General features: G+C 39.6%; 1 protein-coding gene across 7 annotated transcripts in view; it reads left to right on the forward strand.

Moving 5' to 3' along the window:
- Positions 1–26,214, forward strand: part of SPOCK3 (SPARC (osteonectin), cwcv and kazal like domains proteoglycan 3) — a 370,327-nt gene that overhangs the window by 227,966 nt on the left and 116,147 nt on the right. For all 7 annotated transcript variants that reach the window (XR_014826516.1, XM_084994723.1, XM_021074207.2 and 4 more), the window contains 2 exons: positions 12,253–12,376; positions 18,221–18,335. Coding sequence is in view for 6 of the 7 variants with exons in the window: in XM_084994723.1 (XP_084850849.1) it covers positions 12,253–12,376; positions 18,221–18,335 (239 nt within the window). In the remaining variant the exon portion in view is untranslated. The remainder of the gene's footprint in view (positions 1–12,252; positions 12,377–18,220; positions 18,336–26,214) is intronic.

Consider the following 26,214-nt stretch of genomic DNA (forward strand, 5'->3'; position numbering starts at 1 on the left):
AAATGGGCGTTCAACTGCTGCTAACAAAATGTTTTCACTGGAATTCATAGCAATGAGCTATGTGCTGAACATAAACATGGCATGTCTGTACAGAGAATTTCACCCTGTAACCAAGTCATGTCATGATATGAAGACCTCAGACCTTTCCTTGCTGGTGACCACGAGTGCCTTGGAGGCTGTGGGATTACCTATTGCAAGGCTTAGACATAGTGCATTTGCATCATGAAATATTTGCATCATTTTCTAAAATGTCATGAGTAACAGGAAGAGAGTTGTTTTTTGTCATTCATTAGATAATTTCTTAATGAACAAAAACTAAAAGTATGATTCCCATCAAATGGGAGCACAAGGAGGTTTGAGGGGTTGTTTTTCATGAACTTAATGAGAGGTCTGTAAAGTGTTTTTGTACAAGAAGGTCTAGAACCTTCCTGCCATATTTGCACACAAGCAGACCCTCACTCCTCACTGTCTGAACTGCTCTTGGAAGCTTTACTCTCAGAATTGCAGCTCTGAGCTACATGTCCCTTCTTCCTCCAGGAAGCTTCCTGCTGGGGCTCCTGGCAGATGGAGGGCTTTATGCATCAAAAAGCTTGAAACCAAGTCATTATAAACGTTCTCCTTTCACATCTGATCAACTGTTGACTCTAAGGAAAGACTCCCTCTTGGTTTTCTGGTTAAAGAGGGCTTTTCCCCTCAAAGTATAAAACACAGTGTCTTTTTGTGGAGTCGAAGTAACAGTCCATTACTGAAGTTACTGAATTACTAAATAGCACTAGCGGATTTTTTTTTTTTTTTTGGTCTGAAAATAATTTTGACGTAAATACCTTTAACTAGTTTTTCCCCATCTCGCTTGCGGTACAGGCGCAGGTGTCCTAAAGAAAGGACAGCAGTTGAAACATCTCTCAACAGCACTTTTGCATGAAGATGAAGACATTTTAAAATTCTGTCCTAGACAGAGGTCTGAAAAGTAAGTTCAAATAGGTCATCAGAAAATACAGATCTCAAACCTTTTCACAAAATCGTTTCAAATGGGATCTGGAGAACATAGCCTGGAGCAAATGCCAAAGGTGACAATTTTCTGTTAGAAGATGTATAATTTTCCTCATCTCCTGGAGAACATGGAAGTTCTGTGGAGGTGGCTGTGCCTCTTTGCGGCTCTGAGTTGCTGACAGAATCGAAGACCCCACGGGCTCTCATGGTTACTGAACATGAAACTCAATGAATAATTCATAACTGCATTTTAATTTCTTCTTACGTGCTATATTTAGTAAGCCTTCAGCAGTTTACTGAACATCTGCATTCCGTTCCAATCTAAGGGTTTGGACAATTTAGCTTCACCAAGGATTATTATATCATAATTTATTTTCTCTTAATGACAGTGATAAAGCTGCTGTTGAAACAATAATTTTCCAAAAAAATTCCCAGAGCTTTGAAAATTCCCAGAGCATCCCCGAATTCACTCAGACTGTTGTGTGAATTTATGTGTTTAACTTAGAGAAGAAAACATTATTGGATTTCTCAGTAGGATAGAGACGTATTTGCAGACTTGGTTAAAGTGAGGGGTGAAAAGATTAAATTTCATGCCTTCATGTGATTTCCATTAGTTATCTTAAAATAGAACACATTTTGGAATTCTTTCATATTACTTAAGAAATTCACAAGCGTGACATTGACTTCAGTGTTTATTTTCTTCAGAATTATGGTTCTGCTTGCTTTATATCTTCACACTTTCAAGTCCAAGATTGAGGTTCTAAGCTTGGGGAACTTAAAGAAGTTAATACATATTTTTTAAAGTAAAATTTTATTTGCATTGATTGAATTGATGCCTGATTTGAAATAAAAAAGGCTAAGGATTGCTTTCTACCCTTAAATTTATGGTCTATGTCAAAATTAGATGTAATTTAGATATTAATATGTCTCAACTGCTTCAAATATCTGTGTTATTTATGGTAATGTTGTGTTGTAGCAAATTTATTCCCAAATTTCAGTGGTGGGACACAATAAAAATTTATTGGCCACATATTAAATCAAGAAAGGTAGTTCTGGTGGAAGGGCTGTCCTTGTTCTGTTGCCTTAGGGACTGGACTCTGTAAACAGGCTTAGGGTCCTTCTCCACAGGGGTCAAGTGGCCGGTACACAAAGGTCTCTGAAATCTGTGAGATAGGCTTACCAAACAAGAGGGCGGATTGGCCTGTTGATTGGAAGCAATCAGAGGAACTCAGAATACCCAGTTTTCTCCAAGGGACACATGTACAAAGAAAAAAATATATATAACTGGAGCCTCAGCATAACCACCCAGCGCTCACCAGTCTGCCCTGCCATCACCTGTGGAGCTCTTTACCTAAACCAGGATGTCTGCACCATTTATCTCTAGGATCAAAATAAGTCAGAGGCTTTCTTTGCTTGCTTATGCTCCAAATCCTAAGTAATCCAAGCTTGAATTTTTCAAAGAAGGTCAACAAAAATCAACAAACAAAACGCAAACGAGCAAACAAAGCTTCCAACAAGAAGCACAAAGAGAGTCCTTGTGTTGTTTGGTCTTGAGTCTAGAGCAGACCTGCTTCAGGTTAGATTACCCATTGCAGCATCTCCTCCAAGTAGGAAGACAGGGGTCAGGTCCCCCGAGAGCACCTTCCAGGCCCTTCACTCAGCCTTGGGTGCCTACACCAGGGTCACAAGCCTCTTCTGTAGCAGCAGCTCCACCCCCAGCCTCTGGGAAGTGAACAGGCCTTGAACGTGGAAGTCACCAACCTCTCCTACCCCAGCCCCCTGCAGTAGTGGTGCAAGGAGTGAGCTGCAGCCTCTCTTACCCTTCACCCTGCAGCAGAGCTGCCGCGGGGAGTGGGCTGTAGGGCTCTTCTCTCCTGAGCCTCTGTGGCCCCAGAGGACAAAGGAACCTGTCAGAGGGCAAGAGAGACTGTGGCAGAGTAGTCTTCAAAGAAAATTAACATGGGATTATAAAGTCAATGGATTTTATAGTCAAGTGAGAAAAAAATGCAGCAAATTAGCAGTGATTTTAGCAGAGTTGAAGAATTGTTGAAAAGAAGCCTGTATACATCACTCCTCCTCCCCTACAGTCTTGGGGAGCAAGCAGATTGCTCATTTCCTGATGCTCATTCCCTCCATGTGCCCTGAAGGGTGTGTTAAAGATTCTAAAACACAAGGCTGAACAGAGACCTTGATGGACTGAACCTGTTGAAGGAAGGGGTGGAAAACTCTCCTGTGTTCCTTCATGCTGCAGCATAAAACAGTTGTTAGGAAAAATAAGACCATAGTTTGAATTTAGAGCCCATTTTATTATTTTGTCCTGTTCTAAGTGGTGGGCTTTTAATGTGGCAAGTCATAATGATTTTAACCAGGGCATAATTGACAGAGTATTTATAAAAATTTACACAGTAATGAAACAATGCTACAGAATTTCTGCTTCCTAAGTGGACATAGGCTGAGTCTAGAAAATAGGAGCCACCCTGAGTACTGGACCAAGGGTCCCTCCCCCCTCCTCACTCTTTCCCCTTATCTGTTTCCTGGATAAGCTCATTTGTGTCATTTTAGACTAGACATATTAGTGATATCAGGTGGTGTTTGTCTTTATCTGTCTTAGTACAAGAATCTCTAGTTGCATCATGTTGCTTCAGATGGCCTTATTTCATTCTTTTTTATGGCTCAGTAGTATTCCATTGTATATATGTACAATTGTATATATGTATTCCATTGTATATATGTACAAGAAGATATGTACCACATCTTCTTTATCCATTCCTCTGCTGATGGACATTTAGGTTGCTTCCGTGTCTTGGCTATTGTGAATAGTGCTGCAGTGAATATTGGTGTGTATGTATCTTTTCAAACTATGGTTTTCTCCAGATGTATGCCCAGGAACAGGCTTGCTGGATTATATGGTAGTTCTATATTTATTTTTTTAAGGAAACTCCATACTCTTTTCTATAGTGGCTTCACCAACTTACATTCCCACCAACAGTGTAGGAGGGTTCCCTTTTCTCCACACCCTCTCCAGCATTTATTGTTTGTAAACTTCTTAATGATGACCATTCTGACAGTAATACCTCATTGTGGTTTTGATTTGTGTTTCTATAATAATTAGTGGTGTTGAGCATTTTTCATGTGCCTATTGGCCATCTGTATGTCTTCTTTGGAGAAATGTCTCTTTAGGTCTTCTGCCCATTTGTTGATGGGGTCATTTGTTTCATTGGTGTAAATGGCTCTTCTGAAACAGGCTCCTGGTGTGACACGTGGCTCCGCTCCTGTCATCTGGGATCCAGGTGGATCTCCTGCTCAAGACCCCCAGTACCCACCACTCCTCAATGCTCAAAAGCAAAGATATGCAGCCACTGTCCTCCTCTGGTCTTCCAGCCACACAACGGGTCAGATGAGGCTTATGCATGTGACTGTTGTTTTTATTCTTTATCTATAACAATGGCAACATAATTCTTGTCTACTCTTCACAGCTCTAACTCCCACAGTTCCCCAAAATCAGTAGAGAAGTTCCTGTCATGTCTCAGCAGTAACGAATCTGACTAGTATCCTTGACGACAAGGGTTGGATCCCTGGCCTCACTCATTGGGTTAAGGATCCAGCATTGCCATGAGCTGTGGTGTGGGTTGTAGACACGGCTCAGATCCTGCATTGCTGTTGCTGTGTTGCTAGGCTGGCAGCTGCAGCTCTGATTTGACCCTTAGCCTGGGAACTTCCATATGCCCTAAAAAGACCCTCCCCCCCAAAAAAAAATTAGCGCGAAAAAATACAGCACTGCCATAATTCATGGAGACATGAGGTGTCCTGACAGCATGTTGGTTGGGAAACTTAGGGCTGGTCTCTGCTGACAGAGCATCCACTGCTCTGGCCATGGTTCCCTGTTTAAGGAGGAACTAATGTCTGCTGAGGGGTCCAGCTTTGGATCCCAGGTGTTGTGGTGAAGGAAAGGGCAGCATTTATTGCAGGGCATCAGGCAAGGAGAATGGGCAGCTCATGCACAAAAGACCCCAACTCCCCAGTGGCTTTCAGGGAAGGGGTTTTAAAGGCCATGTGAGGGAGGGGGGGCTGGTGGCGTGACCAGTACATGTGCAGTTCTCAGGTTGGTTGGCATGGAGGTGAAGTTTTCAAGGATCATCAGCCTTCTGATTTTAACCCACCTGGGGTTCATGTTCTTACTGTCAGCAGTTTTCATCTGGCGGAGGTCTGCTTCCTGTAAAAAAACAACCTAAGATTGTGTGTAGGGCCTTTGTTTCCTGCAGGGAACTGGGAGTTCAGTGATTCAACTATGTGGTGGATTTATAGTCTAAATTGTAACCAGTTTCCCAGCCCAACAGCTCTCCTTTGTTTCTCCATCTTCACTGTTTCCTCATCATTAACTCTGGAGCAGCCTTTTGAGCCTCAGGGGAGGCCCAGGAGACCCAAGGACAGGGACACTGGGGTTTGCATGTGGCCCCAGGCCCCCCTTTTCTTTGATACCCCTCAGTCTTGAGGGGAACAGGTTCAGGAAAAGAAAGGGGTTTGAGTTCTGGATAGAAGGGTGCATCATAAACTCAGCAGAGGAACTCTGTGTTAGGGCGATTCAGTTTCAGAAGTTACCAAGAAAGTGTTTCTTGAGGAAGATTTCCCTGTGGAGCCAATCTGACTCTGGTGGTTACACCAGAGTCAGTGGACACATGCTTCGCAGGGTCGCTTTCAGGTCAGAAATTAAACACAACCAGGTAGAGAGACAAGTACTGTGGAGTCAAAAACTTAGGCTTCTTTAATTTTACTTTAGTTAACTTGAAAATTACTGTAAAAATTCATGCATGGTGAAAGTTTCAAACTTTTAACCTCTCTCTTAGCCTCTAAGTCAGACTCAAGCCAATCATGGGGCTGCTTTTCTTTTTCTTGTTTCTATAACCTTCCTTTTCCAGTGAAGCTGTGAGTAAGGAGAAGGCTGTGACTCTGTGAAGACAACACAATGGAGGGAAAGCTCTTTTCCTTCCCTGAACTTTGGGTGACCTTTAATCATCGTTTTCTTAAGTGAAATGTAGACTTTAATTGTTAAAGCCTTTTGGTAAGGCTGCCAGGTCTATTTAGTCAACAGTAGAAAAGAAAAATAGCTCCTTATGTTCAGAAAAACAAACAAAAGTCTAGAGAATTTTTCATAATCAAGGAATATTTTTGATATATAAAACATATCTTGAGTGATCCATCTATTCCCATGTGTTTTGATAAGTGCTGCATTGTTAGGCATTTTCTTTTAGGTGGAATATTTTTTCCCTTTTTAGGTTGCAAATCTGTCACTTAGTTTAAAAATGTGAAGGCAGTTTTCCAAATATAGACTCTCCTTGATCTTTAAGAATCACCCATTTTTGTGAACCCAAATCTTAGCTCATCCTTTGCTCTGGAATTCCTGAAGGTTAAGGTAACAACAGACACAGTTAATGGCTAATAGCTTGCTTTATTTGTGAACATTAATAATTGGAAAAAATGAAACATTTTCTAATTCTTATTTTAAATATAGGAAGTAGATTTAGCAAACATTCTCATAGGCTCCTATCTGACGTGGAAATATACGTCAACATAAATTAAATGGAACCAGTTTATGTTAATCTTCATACTGATTCACTGAACCAGAATCACATATATGGTGTTGTGTTGTTTATTACACTCTAGATAAATTTCAGCTTTAATTAGCCAGACAATATTTACTGGTGGTGGTGGATCTTTTTTTTTTAAGTAAAATTTGAGCTATGCTGTGGTTTTTCTTTTTTATCTATTATATAAAATTGATGTAGAAATGTATAAACATGGGAGTGTGGTCTTTCATGAAATTTAAAATTTTATATGCACATGCATGGCAAAAAAAGCATCGGTGTCAAAGGGAAAAGAACACCTGAAGTCCACAGCTGCCAAGTACAAGCTATAGATTCCTGAGAAGATAATGAAGCTCCCTCAACCTCCTGGTTCAAAACTTAGGGAAGAATGCACACTGCATGCGACTGCTAAAATAATCGATCAAATCATAATACATGTGTCTGGCACATGAAAGGCTATCAAAATACATGAAAATCTAACCTTAAATGTGTGTAAATATTTGACACTGTTCCTGAAATTTTGCTTAGCAATAATACTTTATTGGCTTTAAAGGAATAAAGAGCTTTCTAACACGTCTTTGAATGAATACATTTATATATACTTATTAATTGGTAATTGATTTATTATGTGTAAAATCATGAATTCCCAGTCTGCAGATTTACAGGCATTTCTGGTCTACCACTCCTAGCCTGACTCTTTGTGTCTTGTACGATGAAGGTCCTTTGGAGTTGAATATACTTTTTCCATAGTTTAAGTGAAGAGGTCCTTAGTAATTGAAATAATGTTTTGAATTAAATATGTAGAAATAGCAGAGACCCTGAACACTGCAGTCTGAATTCTACATCGTCTCCACCTTGTACATTTCAGAGCCTTATTACTCATTCAGGCTCTTTGAGCTCAGAGAGAGGATAACATTGAGTGTCGTTTGTGGTGATGTCTGTTTTGAAATTTTGAAGCGATGTCTTCAGTAATTGGGAGTATGCGCACTGCTTAATTAAAAATATTCTCTTGGCAGAATATATTTATTATTCAAACATCTTTATAACTTGTCCAGGATCCAATTATCTCAAGGATAACACAGCTTTAGAATAAAGTCAATGAAATATTCTTTGATAGAAAATGAGCCTCAGGAAATGGTGTGTTGTATTAGTAAGGTCAGTGTTCAAATACACTGTTCCTTAACATAAACCTAATTTGAATTTTATTCTGTCCTAAGTGTATAACTTTGCAGAGTTATTTTAAGATTGTTCAAAGAAGTGGGGACATTATTATAAATTATCCACATCTCTTAAATTATGATGTTTAATTTTAGTACTCTGTAAAACATCTATTCTCTAAATCACTAATTATGTTGATTTCCTGGCAATGCCGCTGTATAAGTTAGTTGACTTGGTAAATATAGTTCATGGCAAAAAATGTATTCTTACAGTCAACTTTTAGCATGAATTTATATTATGAATAGTTTTTAAGGATACATCTTATTAATTCCTGCCATCACCATATTTTGAAATACATCTACAAGGGAGCTTTTTCTGTGAATCTTAGAGTTTCAAGTGGTAGAATAAGCCCATGCTGACTTATTTCGTCTATTTGTTGTTTAGTAGCCATACTGCTAATAATGTTTCCTAGTATAGAGACAAGTTCATTTTGAATTTGTAGAGTATGACTTTTACTTAAAATCAATTGCTTGTGCTATTTTGCTCCATTGCTCTAAGAAATTAAGACATAGCTTCCTTCACAAGGTAAATATACAATAAATGAATTGGTGTTTTATTCTCCTTGCATATTTACAGCCTAGGGAACTGAGAGTTCATTATAACATGTGATGTCAGATTCTGGGAATACACGGTTTTAGAAGAATATCTAATCATTAATAGTATAAATGTGATATGTTGTTTTGTGGCTTATTGGCAGTTTTCCTTGATACTGCGATCAAGTATTATGGGTACTTTCATAGAAACCAGGGCTCCCTAAACATGATCGTGTCATCTTCCCCTTTCATTGGGCATCACACATCCCACCTCCCTCGATACGTCTCATTTGCTGCCTTGAAGTTTTGCATCCTCAGCTTCCCCAGCAAACCAGCCCCAGTCCACACCACCCTTCATGCTATCATGATGCATTTGTGTCACTCATAACAGAGGTCAAGGTCTAAAAAATCACAGCAAAAGGCCAGTATGCACTGTCTCTGCTTCTGTTTTTGTTGTGTATCTTCATATAAGTAATTTTAATAGTCTCATGGAATTCTCTAGATCAAATGATCTGTACAGGTGAAGCTTCATGTATCAGTGAAGAAATTAAGACCCAGGGAGTTTGCTGACTTGCATTAATGACAGTCAAAATTGAAATTCAGATCAAGTTGGAATGAGCTTTTTCTGCTGTTTTGGTAACATCATTTATGCTTTCTGAAATCAAGGTAAATCCTAAAACATGGGAATTGTATTCAAATTATACTGTTAAAATGTTCAATGTGGTTAATGAAACAGAAAATCAGACCGTAGCTGAGTTACAGAAGTGGCGGGAATGAAAGTGGGGTTGTTAGGAAAGAAGAGGCTGTGGGGTTTCAGGTGAGGTGAGACTGGAAAGGGATGCTGGAGGACCAGAGTGCAGGGCGGTCGGGGCGAGAAGCAGCTTCAGCAGAAAGGGCTATGCAGCCCATCTGCCTGGGAGAGGTCATGCAGGAGTGCGAACAAGAGAGAAACGCTTATTACTTTATTTTATTTTATTTTGCCTTTTTCTTCTAGGGCCGCTCTGGCAGCATATGGAGGTTCCCAGGCTAGGGGTCTAATCAGAGCTGTAGCTGCCAGCCTACAACACCACAGCTCATGGCAATGCCAGATCCTTAACCCACTGAGCAAGGCCAGGGATCGAACCCGCCACTTCATGGTCCCTAGTCGGATTTGTTAACCACTGCGCCATGACAGGAACTCCAACTTTAAATTCCCGCCTTTACAAGCAGAACAGGAGTATTGCTATGAAACTAACTTAGCACCTTGATTGGGGGATAGGGGATGCACTGGGGGTTTGGGATGGAAATGCTATAAAATTGGGTTGTGATGATCGTTGTACAACTATAAATGTAATAAAATTTATTGAGTAATTTAAAAAGTCAAAAAAAAAGTGGAAAAAAAAGAGCTTGACTGACACCGTAAATAGTTATGGACATGGTGAATGTTAGTTTCCATTGCTTCTCAGTGGCTTGAACATGTGCCTGAAAATCAGGAAGACAATTGATGGAAGTAAAAGGCAGTCAATTCGAAATGAATGGAAGAAGCTGACTCTTTGCAATAGGAAAAAACAACAAACAAACAACAACAACAAAAAACTTAGCACCTTGAGTGGTGGACTATTTAGAAAGAAATATTTCTTTTAATATTTAATATTTCTAAATATTAGAAAGATCTTGAGAAAAAAGTCACTACATATCCTAGATTATCATTTAATGGCCTCGATTCCCTGAGTTCAAAATACAGTTATTTGCTCTTTAAGGGGAAGTGCATATAGGATGTTATTACAAGGTAAAAAATTAAATTTTTAACTTTAACCTTCAAAATTGAACTATATAATTTTGAAAAAAACAGTTCTATTACAGATCAATATAGGGATCGAGGAGTGGGAGGTACAAAGTAGTGGGTGTAAGACAGGCTCAAGGATATATTTATTATACAACACAGGGCATATAGCAAATATTTTGTAATAACTGTAAATGGAAAGTAGCCTTTCAAAATGGGATAAAAACAAATTTTAAAAAAGGTATTCTTTGAAACGGCTATTCTAGCAGGGTTGCAGTCGGGAGAGCAATTTTTTAAAACTTGCAGAGTTTTGCAGCCAGCTTGAGTTTTCATACATCAATAATGGGAGAAAACTATATTACCCTATTTGATAACAATTCAAAATAATTAATTGCTAGTAGCCTCTAATATATCAAAAAAATAGCCTTCCTTTTAAAGATTAAAGATTTTTGAAGTGCTTTGTGATGCTTTTGCCAAATCTGTTTTTTTCTGTTTTATTGAAGTATAATTGACTGACAGTATTATATTAGTTTCATATATATTACAGATTTGACATTTCATAGATTATACTCCATTTAAATTTATCATAAAATATTGGCTCTATTCCCTTTGCTGTACAATATATCCTTGTAGCTTATTTATTTTATACATAGTAGTTTGTACCTCTTAATCCCCTACCTCCTTTGTTGTAGATCAATTGACCATAGAATCACTTACTTCTGAGCTCTCTATCCTGTTCCATCCATCTTTTCTAAGGCCGCACCTGCAGCATATGGAGGTTCCCAGGCTAGGAGTCTAATCGGAGCTGTGACCTACACCACAACTCACAGCAACCCGGATCCTTAACCCAAAGAGCAAGGCCAGGGATTGAACCTACAACCTCATGGTTCCTAGTTGGATTCACTAACCACTTCCTGTTTTGATAACTGTGGCTTTATAGCATAGTCTGAAGTCAGAGAGTGTGATGCCTCCAGCTCTGTTCTTTTTCATGATCCTTTTGACTCTCCAGCACCTTTTGATTTTTCATATAAATTGTATGTTTACTTTTTCTAGTTCATGAAAAAATTGTCATACTTTCTTTAAGAGCAGTTTCATTGATTGATTCTTGATATGTCTGCCTAAAAAAAAAACCTTTCCTCAGAGCCCACCCACATTTTATCAAAATTTAAAATGTGTAGTTTGAACCTTTATCCCTTTAATGAGGATGAACACTGTACTTCGCTGTACTTCTTAATAGTCTTTTGGGATTACTTTTTTGTATTCATGAAAAAAATTAAAAGCAAAAAGGAAGCAAATATTTCTGGTAAAACCACCTTTCTCATCCTGATATTGACATCAAACCACTCTCCATGCAGTTCTAATGAACAAGAGTGGGTGCTGATTCACCAGAGGCTTTTGAACTAGTAAATGCTCTTATAGAGGTTCTCTGTTGTTTCTATTCCTATTGTTAGGGCCTTTGCCCTTTCTGTGTGAATTGTTTGCACAAATAGGCAGAGCAGAAGTAATTTAATCAAAGCAGAGAAGCAAATAATTCAGGAGTCAGTCACAGAAAAGAATGAGTTTTCCCACATTATTCCAGATCCGAGCCCGATGGGTGTATTTTGAGTCATTTCCACACAGTAAAAAGAAGATTGGCCCTCACCAAACCCACTAATCAGGCTAAGTGCTGGTCTTTGCTGGAAAAGTATTGTTTTTATTGCTGCTTTTACTTCCAGGCATCTGGGGACACCCTGGGTGTTAGGTGCTGTTGTCTGGTACCATTTCTGGTGGAATCTACGGGGCCTTTGGGAAGATTCCCAAGGTGTGATCCTTTATTGTTGAGCAACTTCTGCTTCTGTTTGGGGGATGTTAAAAACACATTTCACAACTACTAATTAAAACCAAGAGACCAACATGATGAAGTATAACTAGTCTCTGTGCTGTGTGTGATTGGTGAAATAGTTTTAAGGCATGTACTCTCATCTTACTGTAGGCAAAGCTTGATTATGAAACAAAAGTTGACATTGAAGAACACCATACATAAGGATCAACACATCAAAAATGAGACTATAGTTTACTGATTCTAATTTATCTTCAAGAGGTAGAATGACAGTGGAGAAAAGGCACAGTGCTAATATCACTTTTTTAAATAAGTGCACTAACTATGCTTGTTTTATTTTTCCAACAGTGTGAAAGATGCAGGAGCCGGGCATAAGCAGCGGAGGGGTTCCCCACCATCCACCTGCAGGCAGTGCTTGGGGGTCTCCATGAGCCCTGTCTGTGGCTCAGATGGACATGCCTACTCTTCCCAGGTGAGTCATTTAGAAAAAGCACATGGTACATGTCATTAATAAGTGATTAAAATTATTAGTGCTCCAGCGAGGTCATCCAAATCATTTAACTTCTAAAATAATGCAAATAAGGGAGTTCCTCTGTGGCTCAGCGAGTTAAGGATCCAGCATTGTCACTGCTATGGTGCAGATACGGCCAAAAAAAGAAAAAAAAGAAAGAAAAAAAGTAAATAATATCACTGGTTTGGAATATGATGCAATGTACACTTGTTTCTTCTATACAGATTTTAAGTTTGAAATATTGAATCTGAACACTCCGAACCCTCAGATATTAAAAAGCCAACCTTTCCTTTGTTGCTATGGTGAAAGAGGTCATTTAATAAAATTAACAGTTATTCAGCAGATGCAGCTACAATCTATCAATATCCTTGCTTTTTTTTTTTTGTCATTTGTCTTTTTTTTTTTTTTTTTTTTAAGGGCCACACTAGCAGCATAGGGAGGTTCCCAGGCTAGGGGTCTAATGGGAGCTACAGTTGCTGTCCTACACCACAGCCACAGCAACACCAGATTCAAGCCACGTCTGTGACCTACACCACAGCTCACAGCAATGCCGGATCCTTAATGCACTGAGCAAGACCAGGGATCAAACCCACAACCTCATGGTTTCCACTGTAGCACGACAGGAACTCCTCAATATCATTGCTTTTTATCTCATATGCTATTTCCTAAATTATCTCATTTAAGCCCCCCTCCATTCCTTTTAACAAATGAGAAAAACAAGGGTTAGAAAGAGCAAGTTTTACTAATTTTGCCAACATTGAGGCCAGGATTTGATGTCGTCCCTGATTCGGTATCTCCTGCTGCATCAGTGTGCCACCTTGTTGCATGTCCCATGTTATCTAGTTATTCAGGAGGTTTTAAGAACTTTACCTAATAGGATGTTGATGTGTTTTGATTATGTGACTGGAAGGACAACTCATGACCTCTTAGCTGAAACTTTGGGGTGAATTTAGATTTTTCTAAAGTGTATTTTGAAAAGATTGGGAATTCCCATCGTGGCTCAGTGGTTAACGAATCCAACTAGGAACCATGAGGATGCGAGTTCGATCCCTGGCCTTGCTCAGTGGGTTAAGGATCCGGCGTTGCCGTGAGCTGTGGTGTAGGTCACAGACGAGGCTTGGATCCTGCATTGCTGTGGCTCTGGCGTAGGCAGGTGGCTACAGCTCCGATTGGACCCCTAGCCTGGGAACCTCCATATGCCGTAGGAGCGGCCCAAGAAATGGCAAAAAGACAAAAAAAAAAAAAAAAGAAAAGAAAAGAAAGAAAAGGTAATGTATTATGTACTATCCCCAGTGGGTTTAAACACATCAACATCTCTTTAGGAAACTACATGAATATTCACATTAAATAAGATACATGAAGTCTCTATAAAGTCTGTTACCTCAGTTCACATCAGGTTTTGCTCAAAGCAAAGTAAATTCCAATTTTATCTGAACATTGTATTTGGTGGATGTTATTACCAATCAAGGTTCTTGGATCCCTTAGTCAATAGAAATTGATAAAAGGCCAGACAAGAAATTCAGACAAGGCTTAAAAAAAAGAAAGAAAGAAAGAAAGAAATTCAGACAAGGCTTTATGGGGGCCCTGCTGCAGCAGGAGCGGGTGAAAAGCTGCTGGTTCCCTTGATGACTCCCTGGGTCGTGGGCGCCAAGCTGGTTCTTTATATGGGTTGAGGGAGGGGGATCCAGGGCTTGGGCCCAAGAGAGGCTTAAGTGGTCGGCCAACCCCTTGGTGGTGCTATGTGACTGGGTGCAGGGGACATGCACAGTCTCCTGCTTTTGCTCCCGGCTCCTCAGAAGTGGCAGTTTGGCTTTTGGTCTTTTTGTATCTTATCCATAATTTGCTCGGACTAAGCATCCATGCAAGCTATTTTTAGTCCCTTATAGTTTCTTTGTCTTTGATGCTGAAGGAAACAGTCCAGGTGTAGGCACTGCAGCAGAGGGCCCAGGTTCCAGCTTGTCTCAGAACCACTTAATGAGCCATACTTTTCCTCAGTAAATATTTTCCTGCAACTTCCACATGCATTTTACAATTGCCAATCTTTTTTTGGTTTTGTTTTTTGTTTTTCTCTTTAGGGCCCACCTGAGGCATATGGAAGTGCCCAGGCTAGGAGTCGAATTGGAGCTGAAGCTGCTGGCCTACACCACAGCCACAGCAACTCTGGATCCAAGCCCCATCTCTCACCTACACCACAGCTCAGGCAACGCCAGATCCTTAATCCACTGAGCGAGGCCAGGGATCGAACCCACATCCGCATGAATGCTAGTCAGGTTTGTTACCGCTGAGCCACAACAGGAACTCCCTGATTTCTCACTTGAATAAACATTTTTATCTCTACAATATCAAATAGAACATTGCTGCTATTCTCATAGAATTTATTTTTAAGAATATCTGTCTTAGTGATCAAAAGAATAATGCATCATAACCACTTAACACAGTGCTTCACACTTACAGATGTCTCATGAAAGTAGTTGTTTATCACCTGCATTTTGTCTTCTCTGCTTTGTATTTTCTGGGTTTTCTGCGTAACTAAAGTACTTGTAGCTAGTAGTTTATTTATACCATTGTTTTCATTTTGTATGCGTCACTTCAGTGAATGCTCAAGAAAAAGATTCCTGAGGGAACATGAGGGAGACATTGAGAGTTTAGTTAACCATTCACTGCCTTTGGGGAGACCAGTGCCTGACACGTGAGGCCAGATAATGCTTTATTTGGAAGGGCTGCTTAGCATTTCTGGCCTCTTAACTTTGGTGCCAGCAGCAATCCCCCACCCCCTAGTTGTAACAACCAAAAATGTCCCCAGAGTCCCCTGGGGACGACAAGTCACCACCAGCCAGCCAGGTTACACCAGAGCCCTGAGCCTGCAGCATCTCAGGAACCTACTAACAGCCCATCCCTGGGCCCGAGAACTGGAGCCCTTTCTGAGAGTGGCCCAAATCTCTACTGTAAGAGAATGTTTTCTTCTTTGACCCTGTTTTCATTGGGTGTGTGTGTGTGTGTGTGTGTGTGTGTGTGTGTGTGTGTGTGTGTGTTTCTTTTTTCTTTTTAGAGCCGTACCCATGGCATATGGAAGTTCCCAGGCTAGGGGTTGAATAGGAGATAGAGCTGCTGGTCTATACCACAGCTACAGCCACAGAAGATCTCAGCCACATCTGTGACCTACACTGCAGCTCACAGCTAGGCTGGATCTTTAACCCACTGAGTGAGGCCAGGGATCAAACCCTCGTCCTCATAGATACTAGCCAGGTTCCTTACCACTGAACCATAATGGGAACTCCTTGATCTTGTTTTTCAGCAAATGATTTTAACTTCTTTTCCCTAACAAGTTTCAATTTTGACCATTAGAAAAATCACTCTGCAGGCTTGCTTCTCACAACTTCCAACCTAAGTGTTCTCCATACTCAGGGTCTTAGATGATCAGGAAAGCATTAATCATGTCTTTCTCCAGAGTATTTGCATTTTGTGGTAATTACAGGCTAATGAGCATGCCCTTTATGTGATATTTTACTTCACTTCTACTATAATAAATATTTCAGCTTTGTGATAATTAAGTAAAGTGAATATTATTAATTAGAAATGCCATCAGTGGGTGTAGCTAAAAATTTTTTAAATAATATTTTTAATATCCTTATTATTTGAATAAAATTCTTCATAATTTTTTTCAAAATCAGTTCATAAGTGGAGAACTAAATGGTTTTCTGACTATAGAAACCATATAACTAGATTCATATAACTATACATGTGGTTATTTGCTATACATCTGATTGTGCTCTTTCCAGAAATGCATGCAGAAAAGTGTTCCGGAGACTCCTTCTGAAGGAGAAGTTGTTTCATTTACAAAGTAATTCTTTATAAAGAATCCTTTATAAAACTATAACTTCATCATATGCAAGTCTTAAAGACAGTTTTGAAAGTTTTAAATTATAATAAATTAAAGAAAATTAAGAGGTGAAACTTTTTTGATGAAAATTAAACCAAATTTTTATAATGATGTACTCTTCTGGTAAATAGTTTTCTTAGTAACATAATGAATCATCAATTTTTGAGCAGAATGTGTGTAATTCCTTTTTAATAAAATAACAGTTCATGCATCTTTGTTGTTCATTCTAGAATTTTTCAGGCATTCTTTTTTTAATTAAAAAAATCATTGCTAAAATAAATTTAAAGCATAAATGGGTATGGCATAACATCTTTGAGAGGAGCTAACATTTTCAGATTTCAAAATTCCATATTAGCCATAATTAATACTAACTTTCAGCTTTGTCTGTTCATATGCCTCCTAAAATTGCTCTTGAACATTTCTTAAACTATGTCATGAGTCAGAATTATCCTATGACCAATCCAGGTTTCTGAAATATTAAGGTAAAAGAAGTTACAGTAAAGAATATTAAATTCGAAGCCTCAAAGTTTTATGTAGCTTGTCTTTCATTAAAGCACTCAAAATCTCCTTAACTCTTTGTATTTCTACTTGTGATTAGCTATTGGGCAATTTTAATTACACTAAAATTCACTGTGGTTTTGCATTACAAGTTCATTTTTTTCAGTTCTTGAAACATTAAATAATGAAAAAATAATAATGATACCTTTGAAAGAGTATATTCTTCCCCAAAGGCCCACTAAGCCGTTTCAGATGTATTCCAAGTGTAATAATTTTTGATTACTTACTGCTGGTCTAGTTAAGAATTTTGCCTGTCCATTAGAGAGTTATTTGACAAGGAAAAAAATGTTGTACAGATGTGAGTAATCTGATTAGTCATTGGGTATATCCGGTGCTTCTTGGTATCCGTTGAAGCTGAATTAAATTAGTCATTGGTACGTTTGTCGATTGGAGCCGGATAGTCTGCCCTATTTAATTTTAAAATAATTTGCACTGAGTAAATTATGGGTGTAGCCAGGAAAGAGATCACATGACTTCAGAATTAGCAAGACCTATATCTTTAGAGGAGGGAGGTAAATATTGCCCTTAAAAGATGGAGTAGATTCATCATTTTAAAAATCATATCAAATGTGTAGTGACAGAATTTTATTTTAAGGGTGATTTAAGGATACTCGCACTTAAAATTCTGTCAAAAGTAAGTTTACAAAGAAAATCAAAATGAAATGAAAGTAAACAGAAAACTCCTCATATGTCATAATAACATCAGTCATTTGCCTTTAATTTCATTCAGGATTTGTTTAAATTTAATGAGAGTTTGGTCTACTATCCTTTAATTCTTAAAATTCTGTGGGTTTGATTTTTTTTATTGATTATAGTTGATTAACAATGTGTTAGTTTTAGGTGTACAGAAAATATGATTCAGTTATACACATGTATATATCTATTCCTTTTTGGATTCTTCTCCACCATAGGTTATTATAAGATATTGAATACAGATCCCTGGGCTGTACAGTAGGTCCTTGTTGGTTTTCTATTTTATATGTAATAGTGTGAAGCTCTTAATCCCAAACTCCAGATTTCTCCTCCTACCCTTTGGTAACCATCAGTTTGTTTTCTCTTTGAGTTTGTTTCTGCTTTGTAGACAGGTTCACTTGTATCATTTTTTCAGGTTCTGCTAGATCGGATATTAGTATCCCAATTATCTGTATGGGAAGTTGAGGCCGAAAACGTTTAAGAAACTGGCCTGAACGTGGCACTACTGTGGAGCAGTGCTCACAGGCTTGCACTCAGGGTCACCCTCTGCTCCGGCCCATCCAGTTCTCTTTCTCACGGCTCCCGCCACCCAGTTGCAGGTGGACTGTTGTCACTTGACTTCCTGTGGATACAACTGAATCTTCTTGAACACTGTTTTTTCTCTTTCCGCACAGTGCAAACTAGAATACCAGGCGTGTGTCTTAGGAAAGCAGATCTCAGTGAGATGTGAAGGGCATTGCCCATGTCCTTCAGATACGACCAGGAGCTCAAGCGGAAATGTGAAAAGAGGTAAGTGATGAAAACGTATTTATAGTTTTACATTTATTCCCTCTATTGTGTTTATTGTTCATTACTTCTAATATGTTTTGCAATGAATGTTAAGTTGTTGGATACACAATGAAATTCACTCCTGTACATATATATACCTAACTTTTATAATTAAGTTTTTTTTCCGTTAGCATCAATTATTATAGCAGGTAATGTCTTTCTGTAGATTTCCGTTATCTAAATAGTAACAGCTGAATCTTCTTTCCACATGTACGAAATCTAGAGCAATGCCTCCTATGGATTATTGTGTCTAAAATGTATGGTTTATATCTGTTTTTTCTTTTAAAGCCAAAAACTGATCACTGGTAAAGTAATAAATTACCAAGTCGTATGGTTAGAATGAAAACTGGCTGGTCAGCTAGTACTAATCTTTTAAAACAAGGGTGTCCACCCCATTTAGTGTGTGTGTGTGTGTGTGTGTGTGTGTTTAAAATTTCCTACAAAAGAGTTTTGTAACTCAAACTTTCTTTTGATTAGGTTCAAAGTTCTTAAATCTTTATTTTTATTGGTTTCATGGCTAATAAAATAATTAACTACATTTAACTGGAAACACGCCATAGTATATCATTTGACTTTCTATAGGCTGTGCATTGTGGCTTACATGGCATTATTTTTACAATCGAGGTATTGGTTATGCCTTTGAAAAACTGGCTGCTGGTTTCAGTTCTTCACAGTCCTGAATAAGGAGGAAATATTGGGGACAGATGTTTCAGTCAGAGTCGGTTTCACAGAACGCCAGCATCAACATTTGGCATATAATTTGTAATTTAACAATTACTATGCTGGGTCCTTAATGCAGGTTTTTTTAGAACAAGCAGTGGCTGTTTATGCAGAGCTGTCCATAGCAAGGGACTCGGCTACCTTCACTGGAGTTTGGCAGGGACCCTAAGGCAGGTCGGAGAGGGAACGTTTCATTGTGTGAAAAGGAGGCTTCAGCTGTGCTTTGCCTAGAGTCCGTGGACCCGGGAAGCTGGAGGCAGGTCCCAGAAGCATCTCACGTGATGGGCCTGGGGTGCGTGTTTGACCTCCTGCGGTTGGTCCTGCATTGGAATCCAGGGCCAAAAGTAGGCGAGCTGGCGGTCATTGACCAGACCCTGCTCCACCTGGGCCGATGGCTGCAGAGGGCGAGGTTGGCTTCTGGATCAGTTGCTGCAGACCTCATATGTGTGGTTTTAATTTAGCACTGTCTGTTTACATACTCAGTCTCTCAGGTGTCAGAGTTTTGTCTTCATCTCTGTATGAATCAGACCCAGGAAAGGCTGTAACTGGGTGGGCTCTCTGGGACATGGCCTCAGAGTGGGCACAGCTCAGGGCACATCCTGACATCTGACAGGCAAACCCTAAGTGGCACACCAGGGGCAGAGCTGTGTAAACTGAGGAATGGATGGAAGGCCCCCAAAGGCCTCCTAAAACTCTGAGGATCTCAAGCTTCTGGGTGGTAGCTGTTGAGAAATGCAGTCTCTCAGCTCCTGCCTGGCCACGTGAGAATGGCATGTGGCCCTGGAAACCTGCAGGGAGACAAAGCCCATGTGAGAGCAGGATGTGGCCCTGGAAATCTTCCACAGGGGGACAGAGCCTGTGCTGGGCCTGCTGCCTCATGTGGGAACATCTTCTGTGCGACCCCCTGTGCTCCTTTTGCCCTGTGTACACCTGCGTGTCACCCAGCAGCTGGTCACCCGTTCCTGTGCCCATCAGAGTGTGTGGGGGGGACCGGGGTCCTTGTCCTGCAGCAGGAGGCAGTGTGTCGGGACCATCTCCTGTGTCAGCTGCTTAAGCTGACCCCGCTCTGTCTCCTCTCTGTTTGGGTGGGACGTTGTCCACCCAGGGCTACGTGAATTGTCTTTTTGGGTGACCTTGAATCATCAAGGGGGCTGACATCTTCAGACGCCTCTCCTGGGGGTGACAGTGGTGTCACTTGCCTGACAGTTGTCATCAAGGCAATCTGGCTGATTACACAGACACTGTAAAAGGGGCAAGTGGGAACTCAGGCAGGACCTGTTCCTTCAATGCTGGGCTCTTCAGGCTCTGCTGCTTTCCATGCTGAAGCTGGAGTGGAGGCGGGTCTCTGAACCGAAGGCCCTGGCTTGTTCAGGGACACGACACTGGTCCTACTAGAATGTTGAACTTCCTGAGTGATGAAAGGGAGCCCTGACCCACAGGACAGTATAGGATGTGGTCCAGCATCCTGCAGGTCTAACTCCAGTGATTACAGGACACTTCAGCCAGTGCTGCCCAGAGAAAGTATTTTTGCCTTTTTCCTGAAAAATACGAATAATGGTATGCAGATAGGACAATAACTTTGTTAATACGAAATTTATTTAGTATAGACTGTTATTGTCTTAGCCACAGTGTACTTGATATTCCCAGTTACAATCCCAAGGTGAGTATTTTATTAGAGATTAAACTTTTGAATTTCAATCATGCCTTTTATATTGGTCTTTGATCATTAAGTAAAGTTTAAGATAATTTTAATTGTAAAAAGTATGCGATAGCATCACTTTTACTAAAACCACAAATCTCTTTTAGTATTCAAAGGTAAATTAAGTGATTTGCACACCCCACTCCCTAAGAAGTCCCTCCTTTTGAATGAAAAGATGTATTTGGTGTAGGATCACTTTCACTTTAGCATAACCTCTCACAAAGTGCAGAAGGAACTCAGTGCGTGTGGCATGTGGAAGATGACGCATCTGAGAAGAGGGTCCCTTGCGAACAATAAGGGTTACGTTTCATGTTGTTCTGGTTCTCTGCACAGTATTTATATTAATGTGTCAAGAAGGAAACTTCCTGAAGTCACATCATCAGGGGATAAAGATCATTTGTGTTCAGTTGTGTGTAGAAATAGAGGCAAGAATTTAAACTCATCCTCCTCTGATGGAACATCAGGGAAAAGCCAGTCCAGGATGTTGGCAGCTGCTGCGGAAGAGGTGGGAAAGTATGATGTCCTTTCTACACAGGGCCAAAGCCAAGACAATGTACAGCCAGCTTCAGTATCAATTCTAACCTCTCAGCTGCCGGTACACTGGAAGCGGGCCTTCAGCAGATTGAGGCATAGGAAATTCTGTTCAGCGTCCCCTCTTTTCTGGAAAAAGTGAGGGAGAAACTGCCAACAATACGATATTTTCTTAAATCTTTATGATTTCCTCATTTGAGGTCAAATTGACACCATGGTGTGTTTTTACCATGAATTCTTTAAGTCTACCTGAAATGTAGTAGCACTAAATAAACTAATTACATTCTGTTCACGTAGAAGGGAAAATAATGTTCTCTCTTCTTTGGCGAATCTAGTCAGTAAAGAACGTGCACACATTGGTCCAGTATATACCTTCAGATAACTCAAAGACAAATAGTTTACCTTTTAAAAAAATTCTAGATTCTTACTTGACATAAGTAGATAAGCCCACCCCTCTTCAGTCCATGATATAACTCTTCAGTTTTCAGCTCTTCTAACTCATAAAATCAGCATTGCAAAAGCCATTGCTTCTAGGTCCCTTTACTGTATTCTTTCCTTCCCTCTGTAAAATAAAATAAAATAAAATAAAATAAAATAAAATAAAATAAAATAAAATAAAAATACTTGCTCAATCACAAAACTATCATTTGGAAGGTTAATCAGCTTCATTCTAAAGACTATTGTTTCATAGCTGATTTTTAAAGGTCACTAAAATGCTTCAAGTAGCCAGATTAGTGTGGGATTCCTAGTTCAAGCATGAACCATGAATAGAGATTTTTGACCAGTTTTCTGCAAACACCAAAAGCCATCCTAAATCTGAGAAGGGACTTGCAGAACCAAAAATTAAGAACATTAGAAAGGGCCTTGGAAGCATGTATTTTGTAGTTGGTGACACCAAACTCAAATCAGTCTACCCTAGAATATCTCGAATTACCCACACAACAGTGATCCATAAGCACAGCAGACTTTAGGTCAGTGACAGATCATTAGTGCTCCATATGGCCATTTACTTGGTTGGCTAGATTCAGAAGTTCATTGGCATTTTTCTTTTATTTCAGACTTGACTATCCTAAGGCCTCAAATGCTTTTCTTATTATTGGTTTTATGTATCCATTATAGTTTTATATACCTAATCTCTTTAAAATTTGTTAATTAAAATAATATAACTTAAATATTTTTACCCTCACCCATACAATTCATCTAAACAAACATTGGCACACCTTCGTGTTTTGAAATGTTGAGTTGGAATTGGAGATAGCCATAGAGATGAAAGAGGAAAAAGATCTATCAAAGATTTCAACACCATCAAAAAGAGAAGAAAACGGAGTTCCCGTCGTGGCTCAGTGGTTAACGAATCCGACTAGGAACCATGAGGTTGCGGGTTCGATCCCTGCCCTTGCTCAGTGGATTAATGATCCGACGTTGCCGTGAGCTGTGGTGTAGGTTGCAGACGCGGCTCGGATCCTGTGTTGCTGTGGCTCTGGCGTAGGCCGGTGGCTACAGCTCCGATTGGACCCCTAGCCTAGGAACCTCCATATGCCACGGGAGCGGCCCATGAAATAGCAAAAAAAAAAAAAAAAAGAGAGAAGAAAACAAGTGTTGGTGAGGATATGGAGAAAGGGAACCCTCCTGCACCATTGGTGGGAATGTTAATTGGTACAGCCCCTGTGGAGAACATTGTGGAGGTTCCTCAAAACACGAAAAGTAGAGCTACCACATGATGAGAAACTCGACTCCTGAGCATGTATCCGAAGGAAATGAAATAGTATCTCAAGGAGATATACCCATGTTTATTGAAGCATTTTTCACAGTATCCAAGATATAGAAACAGCCTGTGTTTGTTGAGAGATGAACAGATAAAGACACTGTGGTATAGCCATGCGGTGGAATATTATTCAGCCTTAAAAAGGCGGATATCCTGCCATTTGCAACAATGTGGATAAACTTGGAGGATGCTGCGCTCAGAGAAACAAGCCAGACCAAGGAAAAAAAATGCCTGATTGCTCTTATGTGTGGAATGTAAAAATCCTAAAAGCATAGAAGCTGAGAGTAGAGCAGTGGTTACTGTGATGGGCGGGAAGGGAAGTGGGGAGATGTCAGTCAGGAGGGTACAAAGCTGAGGTTATGTAGGTGATTAAATCCAGAGCTCTGATATACACCTGGTGACTTTAGTTAATAAGAATGTTGAGAAATTTCAGGTGTTCTTATGCCACATAAAAAAAGAATGGGAGAAAAAAAAAACTAGGCAAAGAGATGATATGAAAAGCAGCTTGATTGTAGTAATCATTTCACTGTATTATACACGTGTGTGTGTATATATGTACACACATATATAATCATATTGTACACCTTAAGAATATACAACTTTCATTTAAAAAAAAATAGAATAACCTAAAGATCTCCCCAGGTAAAGCTGGGTGAGAAAGGACAGAATAGAAGATGCAACCCGGAGGCAGTGACGGTGTGGGGCACATTCAAGGAAAGAGCAGGTCCTTCTGTGCTGGGTGCGGGGCTTCTAAAAGGTACAGTGCAAGTGGGTCATGGCCAGAGATGAAGGCTTTGGAGTTAATCTGTTAGAGTCAGACACACGAAATAGTCAAAGTTCTTGAGCAGAAAGCATTTCAGAAAGTCTTCCTACATTTTATCTGTGCTGTTATGCTACAGGGGTGACTTAACGTGTTTGGGCCAGAAAGTCACAGGAGACGCACTCAGTAATTTAGAAGGGAGGCACACAGGTCCCAGCAAGGACAGCAGATGTGGAAGTAAAGGAGCTATTGAATTTGGGTAGTATTGCTGAGACGGAATTCACACAGTGGATATGATAGACGAGGAAACAGACTGTGTTGCAGATAATTCTGAGTTCAGTAATCTAGGTGATTTACAGAACACTTACGAAAATGTCAACTAATTTTTCCTGGGCCTTTTCATGGTCTCCATTATATCCTCACCACATTTTTTTGGTACAGCTCAAGGTTCCTTTCTTCAGAAGCTAGAATCGTGTAACTTACCGTATTTTCCTCTCTGTTTTATTCTGTGAAAATAAAACAGTTGCTCAAAGACTGTGACTCAATTAACAGGTATGTTAGACTTGCTCCCAACTTTGTGTGTGTGTGTGTGTGTGTGTTTAACTGTTTTAGAGCATTTCTTTACGTTTTGTGTGTTGTTATCCTTTTGGGAACCATAACTTATTGGCTAAGAGTATAGGTTTTAGGATCCCATTCACCACTAGCTGTGTGGCCTTTGGCAATATATTTAAATGTATGAGTCTCAGTTTCTTCATCTGTAAAATACAAAATATATAAATTATAAAGATTTATGGATGTATTTCCTCAAATGAAACCTTCTTTTAATTTCTAATTCATTTTCATTGATGATACTTATAGAATGCTGTTGAATTCTAATAAATTGTAGGATTTTTTTATACATTAAATATCACTTGTAATTTTATTTCTTGCGCTTTTTAATCAGGTTGGGTTACAGAAAAGTTGCAGAGTTTCCGTCTTTTTTATAGTCAATAGTATTTATATAATTTAGAAATTATCTATACATTGAGAATTTGAAATAGAATTCCGAAGCCTAGGAGCTATTGTTGGTTATTTTTTTTTTTTTTTGATAAATCTTTCACGTTCTTTATTGCTCCTGGCCTTTGCAGCGTGCATGTGTGCGTACATATATATAGCTTCTTATTACAGTTATGTTAATTTATGTTTTCTCAAATGCCTGCTTATCTAGAATTTAAATATATTAAACTAAGTTGTAGAGGGTATTATTTTAATAATTAAAAATATCCTCTCTAGGTCATTTACGATCTCAGGAAAGACGTATTATCATTCCCTTAACTACAATTCTGATCACATTTATTAATGCCTATACCTTGATTTCTTCATTGCTTTAGCAATTATAATTTTGTGGGGTTAATTTACCTGGAGTTCCTTACATTCTCTAGTGATCGTTTATTGCTAATTAGTTTATATAAGAATATGGGAGTGTTTAAAGCAAAGTCTACACTAGAGGAAGGGAAGAAGTTTAGAGGAAAGCAGTTTTGAATCCTATGCTACTGCCTTGAGGGTCTAAGTGCAGTGGGCTCAGCACCTACGGTGAGGACTCTGTGCTTCCTTTTCCTGGTCCCCTCAGGCAAGGCAAGGGGGGGAGTTGTCCTGAGTCCCTGTGTATCAGGTCACTGGTGCCTAGGAATGTTTGGTGTACAGACAGAGGCATTCAGCAACACAAAGAAAAGGTAGGGGTCAGGTGTGGTCTTTTTTAACAAGTGATACCCCACCAAAGACTTGTTAAAATTTTCAGTTCCATGTGGGAACCTATGGACTGTCAAGTCCTTATATATGCTAAGCCATAGAGCCTAAGGTTCATTCACAAAAAGACAAGACATGGGAGCAGCTTCTTCTCTGACCTGACATTGTCATTTTTCTCTGTTTCATGCTTTGAAGCCTGTAGAGCCCTGTTAAGCAACATCATTGATCAAATTATTCTGTTATGGTTATAAATTTATTTATTTTAAAAATAGCATTGAGTAAGCACTTACTTATGCATTTTTCTAATGGGCAAATATTTACTGTTAATATTTCATTTCTAGAATGGACTTTTTAAAGATATCCTCTGTATGATGATATGAATTTTCATTAAGAAACAGTTCGGGAGTTCCCGTTGTGGCGCAGTGGTTAACGAATCCGACTAGGAACCATGAGGTTGCGGGTTCGGTCCCTGGCCTTGCTCAGTGGGTTAATGATCTGGCGTTGCCGTGAGCTGTGGTGTAGGTTGCAGACGCGGCTCGGATCCCGCGTTGCTGTGGCTCTGGCATGGGCCGGTGGCTACAGCTCCGATTCGACCCCTAGCCTGGGAACCTCCATATGCCGCGGGAGCGGCCAAGAAATA

Source organism: Sus scrofa, chromosome 14 (assembly GCF_054392235.1).
Source record: "Sus scrofa isolate SSC_HxYL_T2T_F1_AM1 chromosome 14, Sscrofa_HxYL_maternal_Yorkshire_Landrace_v2.0, whole genome shotgun sequence".
In the NCBI taxonomy this organism is placed as follows: Eukaryota; Metazoa; Chordata; class Mammalia; order Artiodactyla; family Suidae; genus Sus; species Sus scrofa.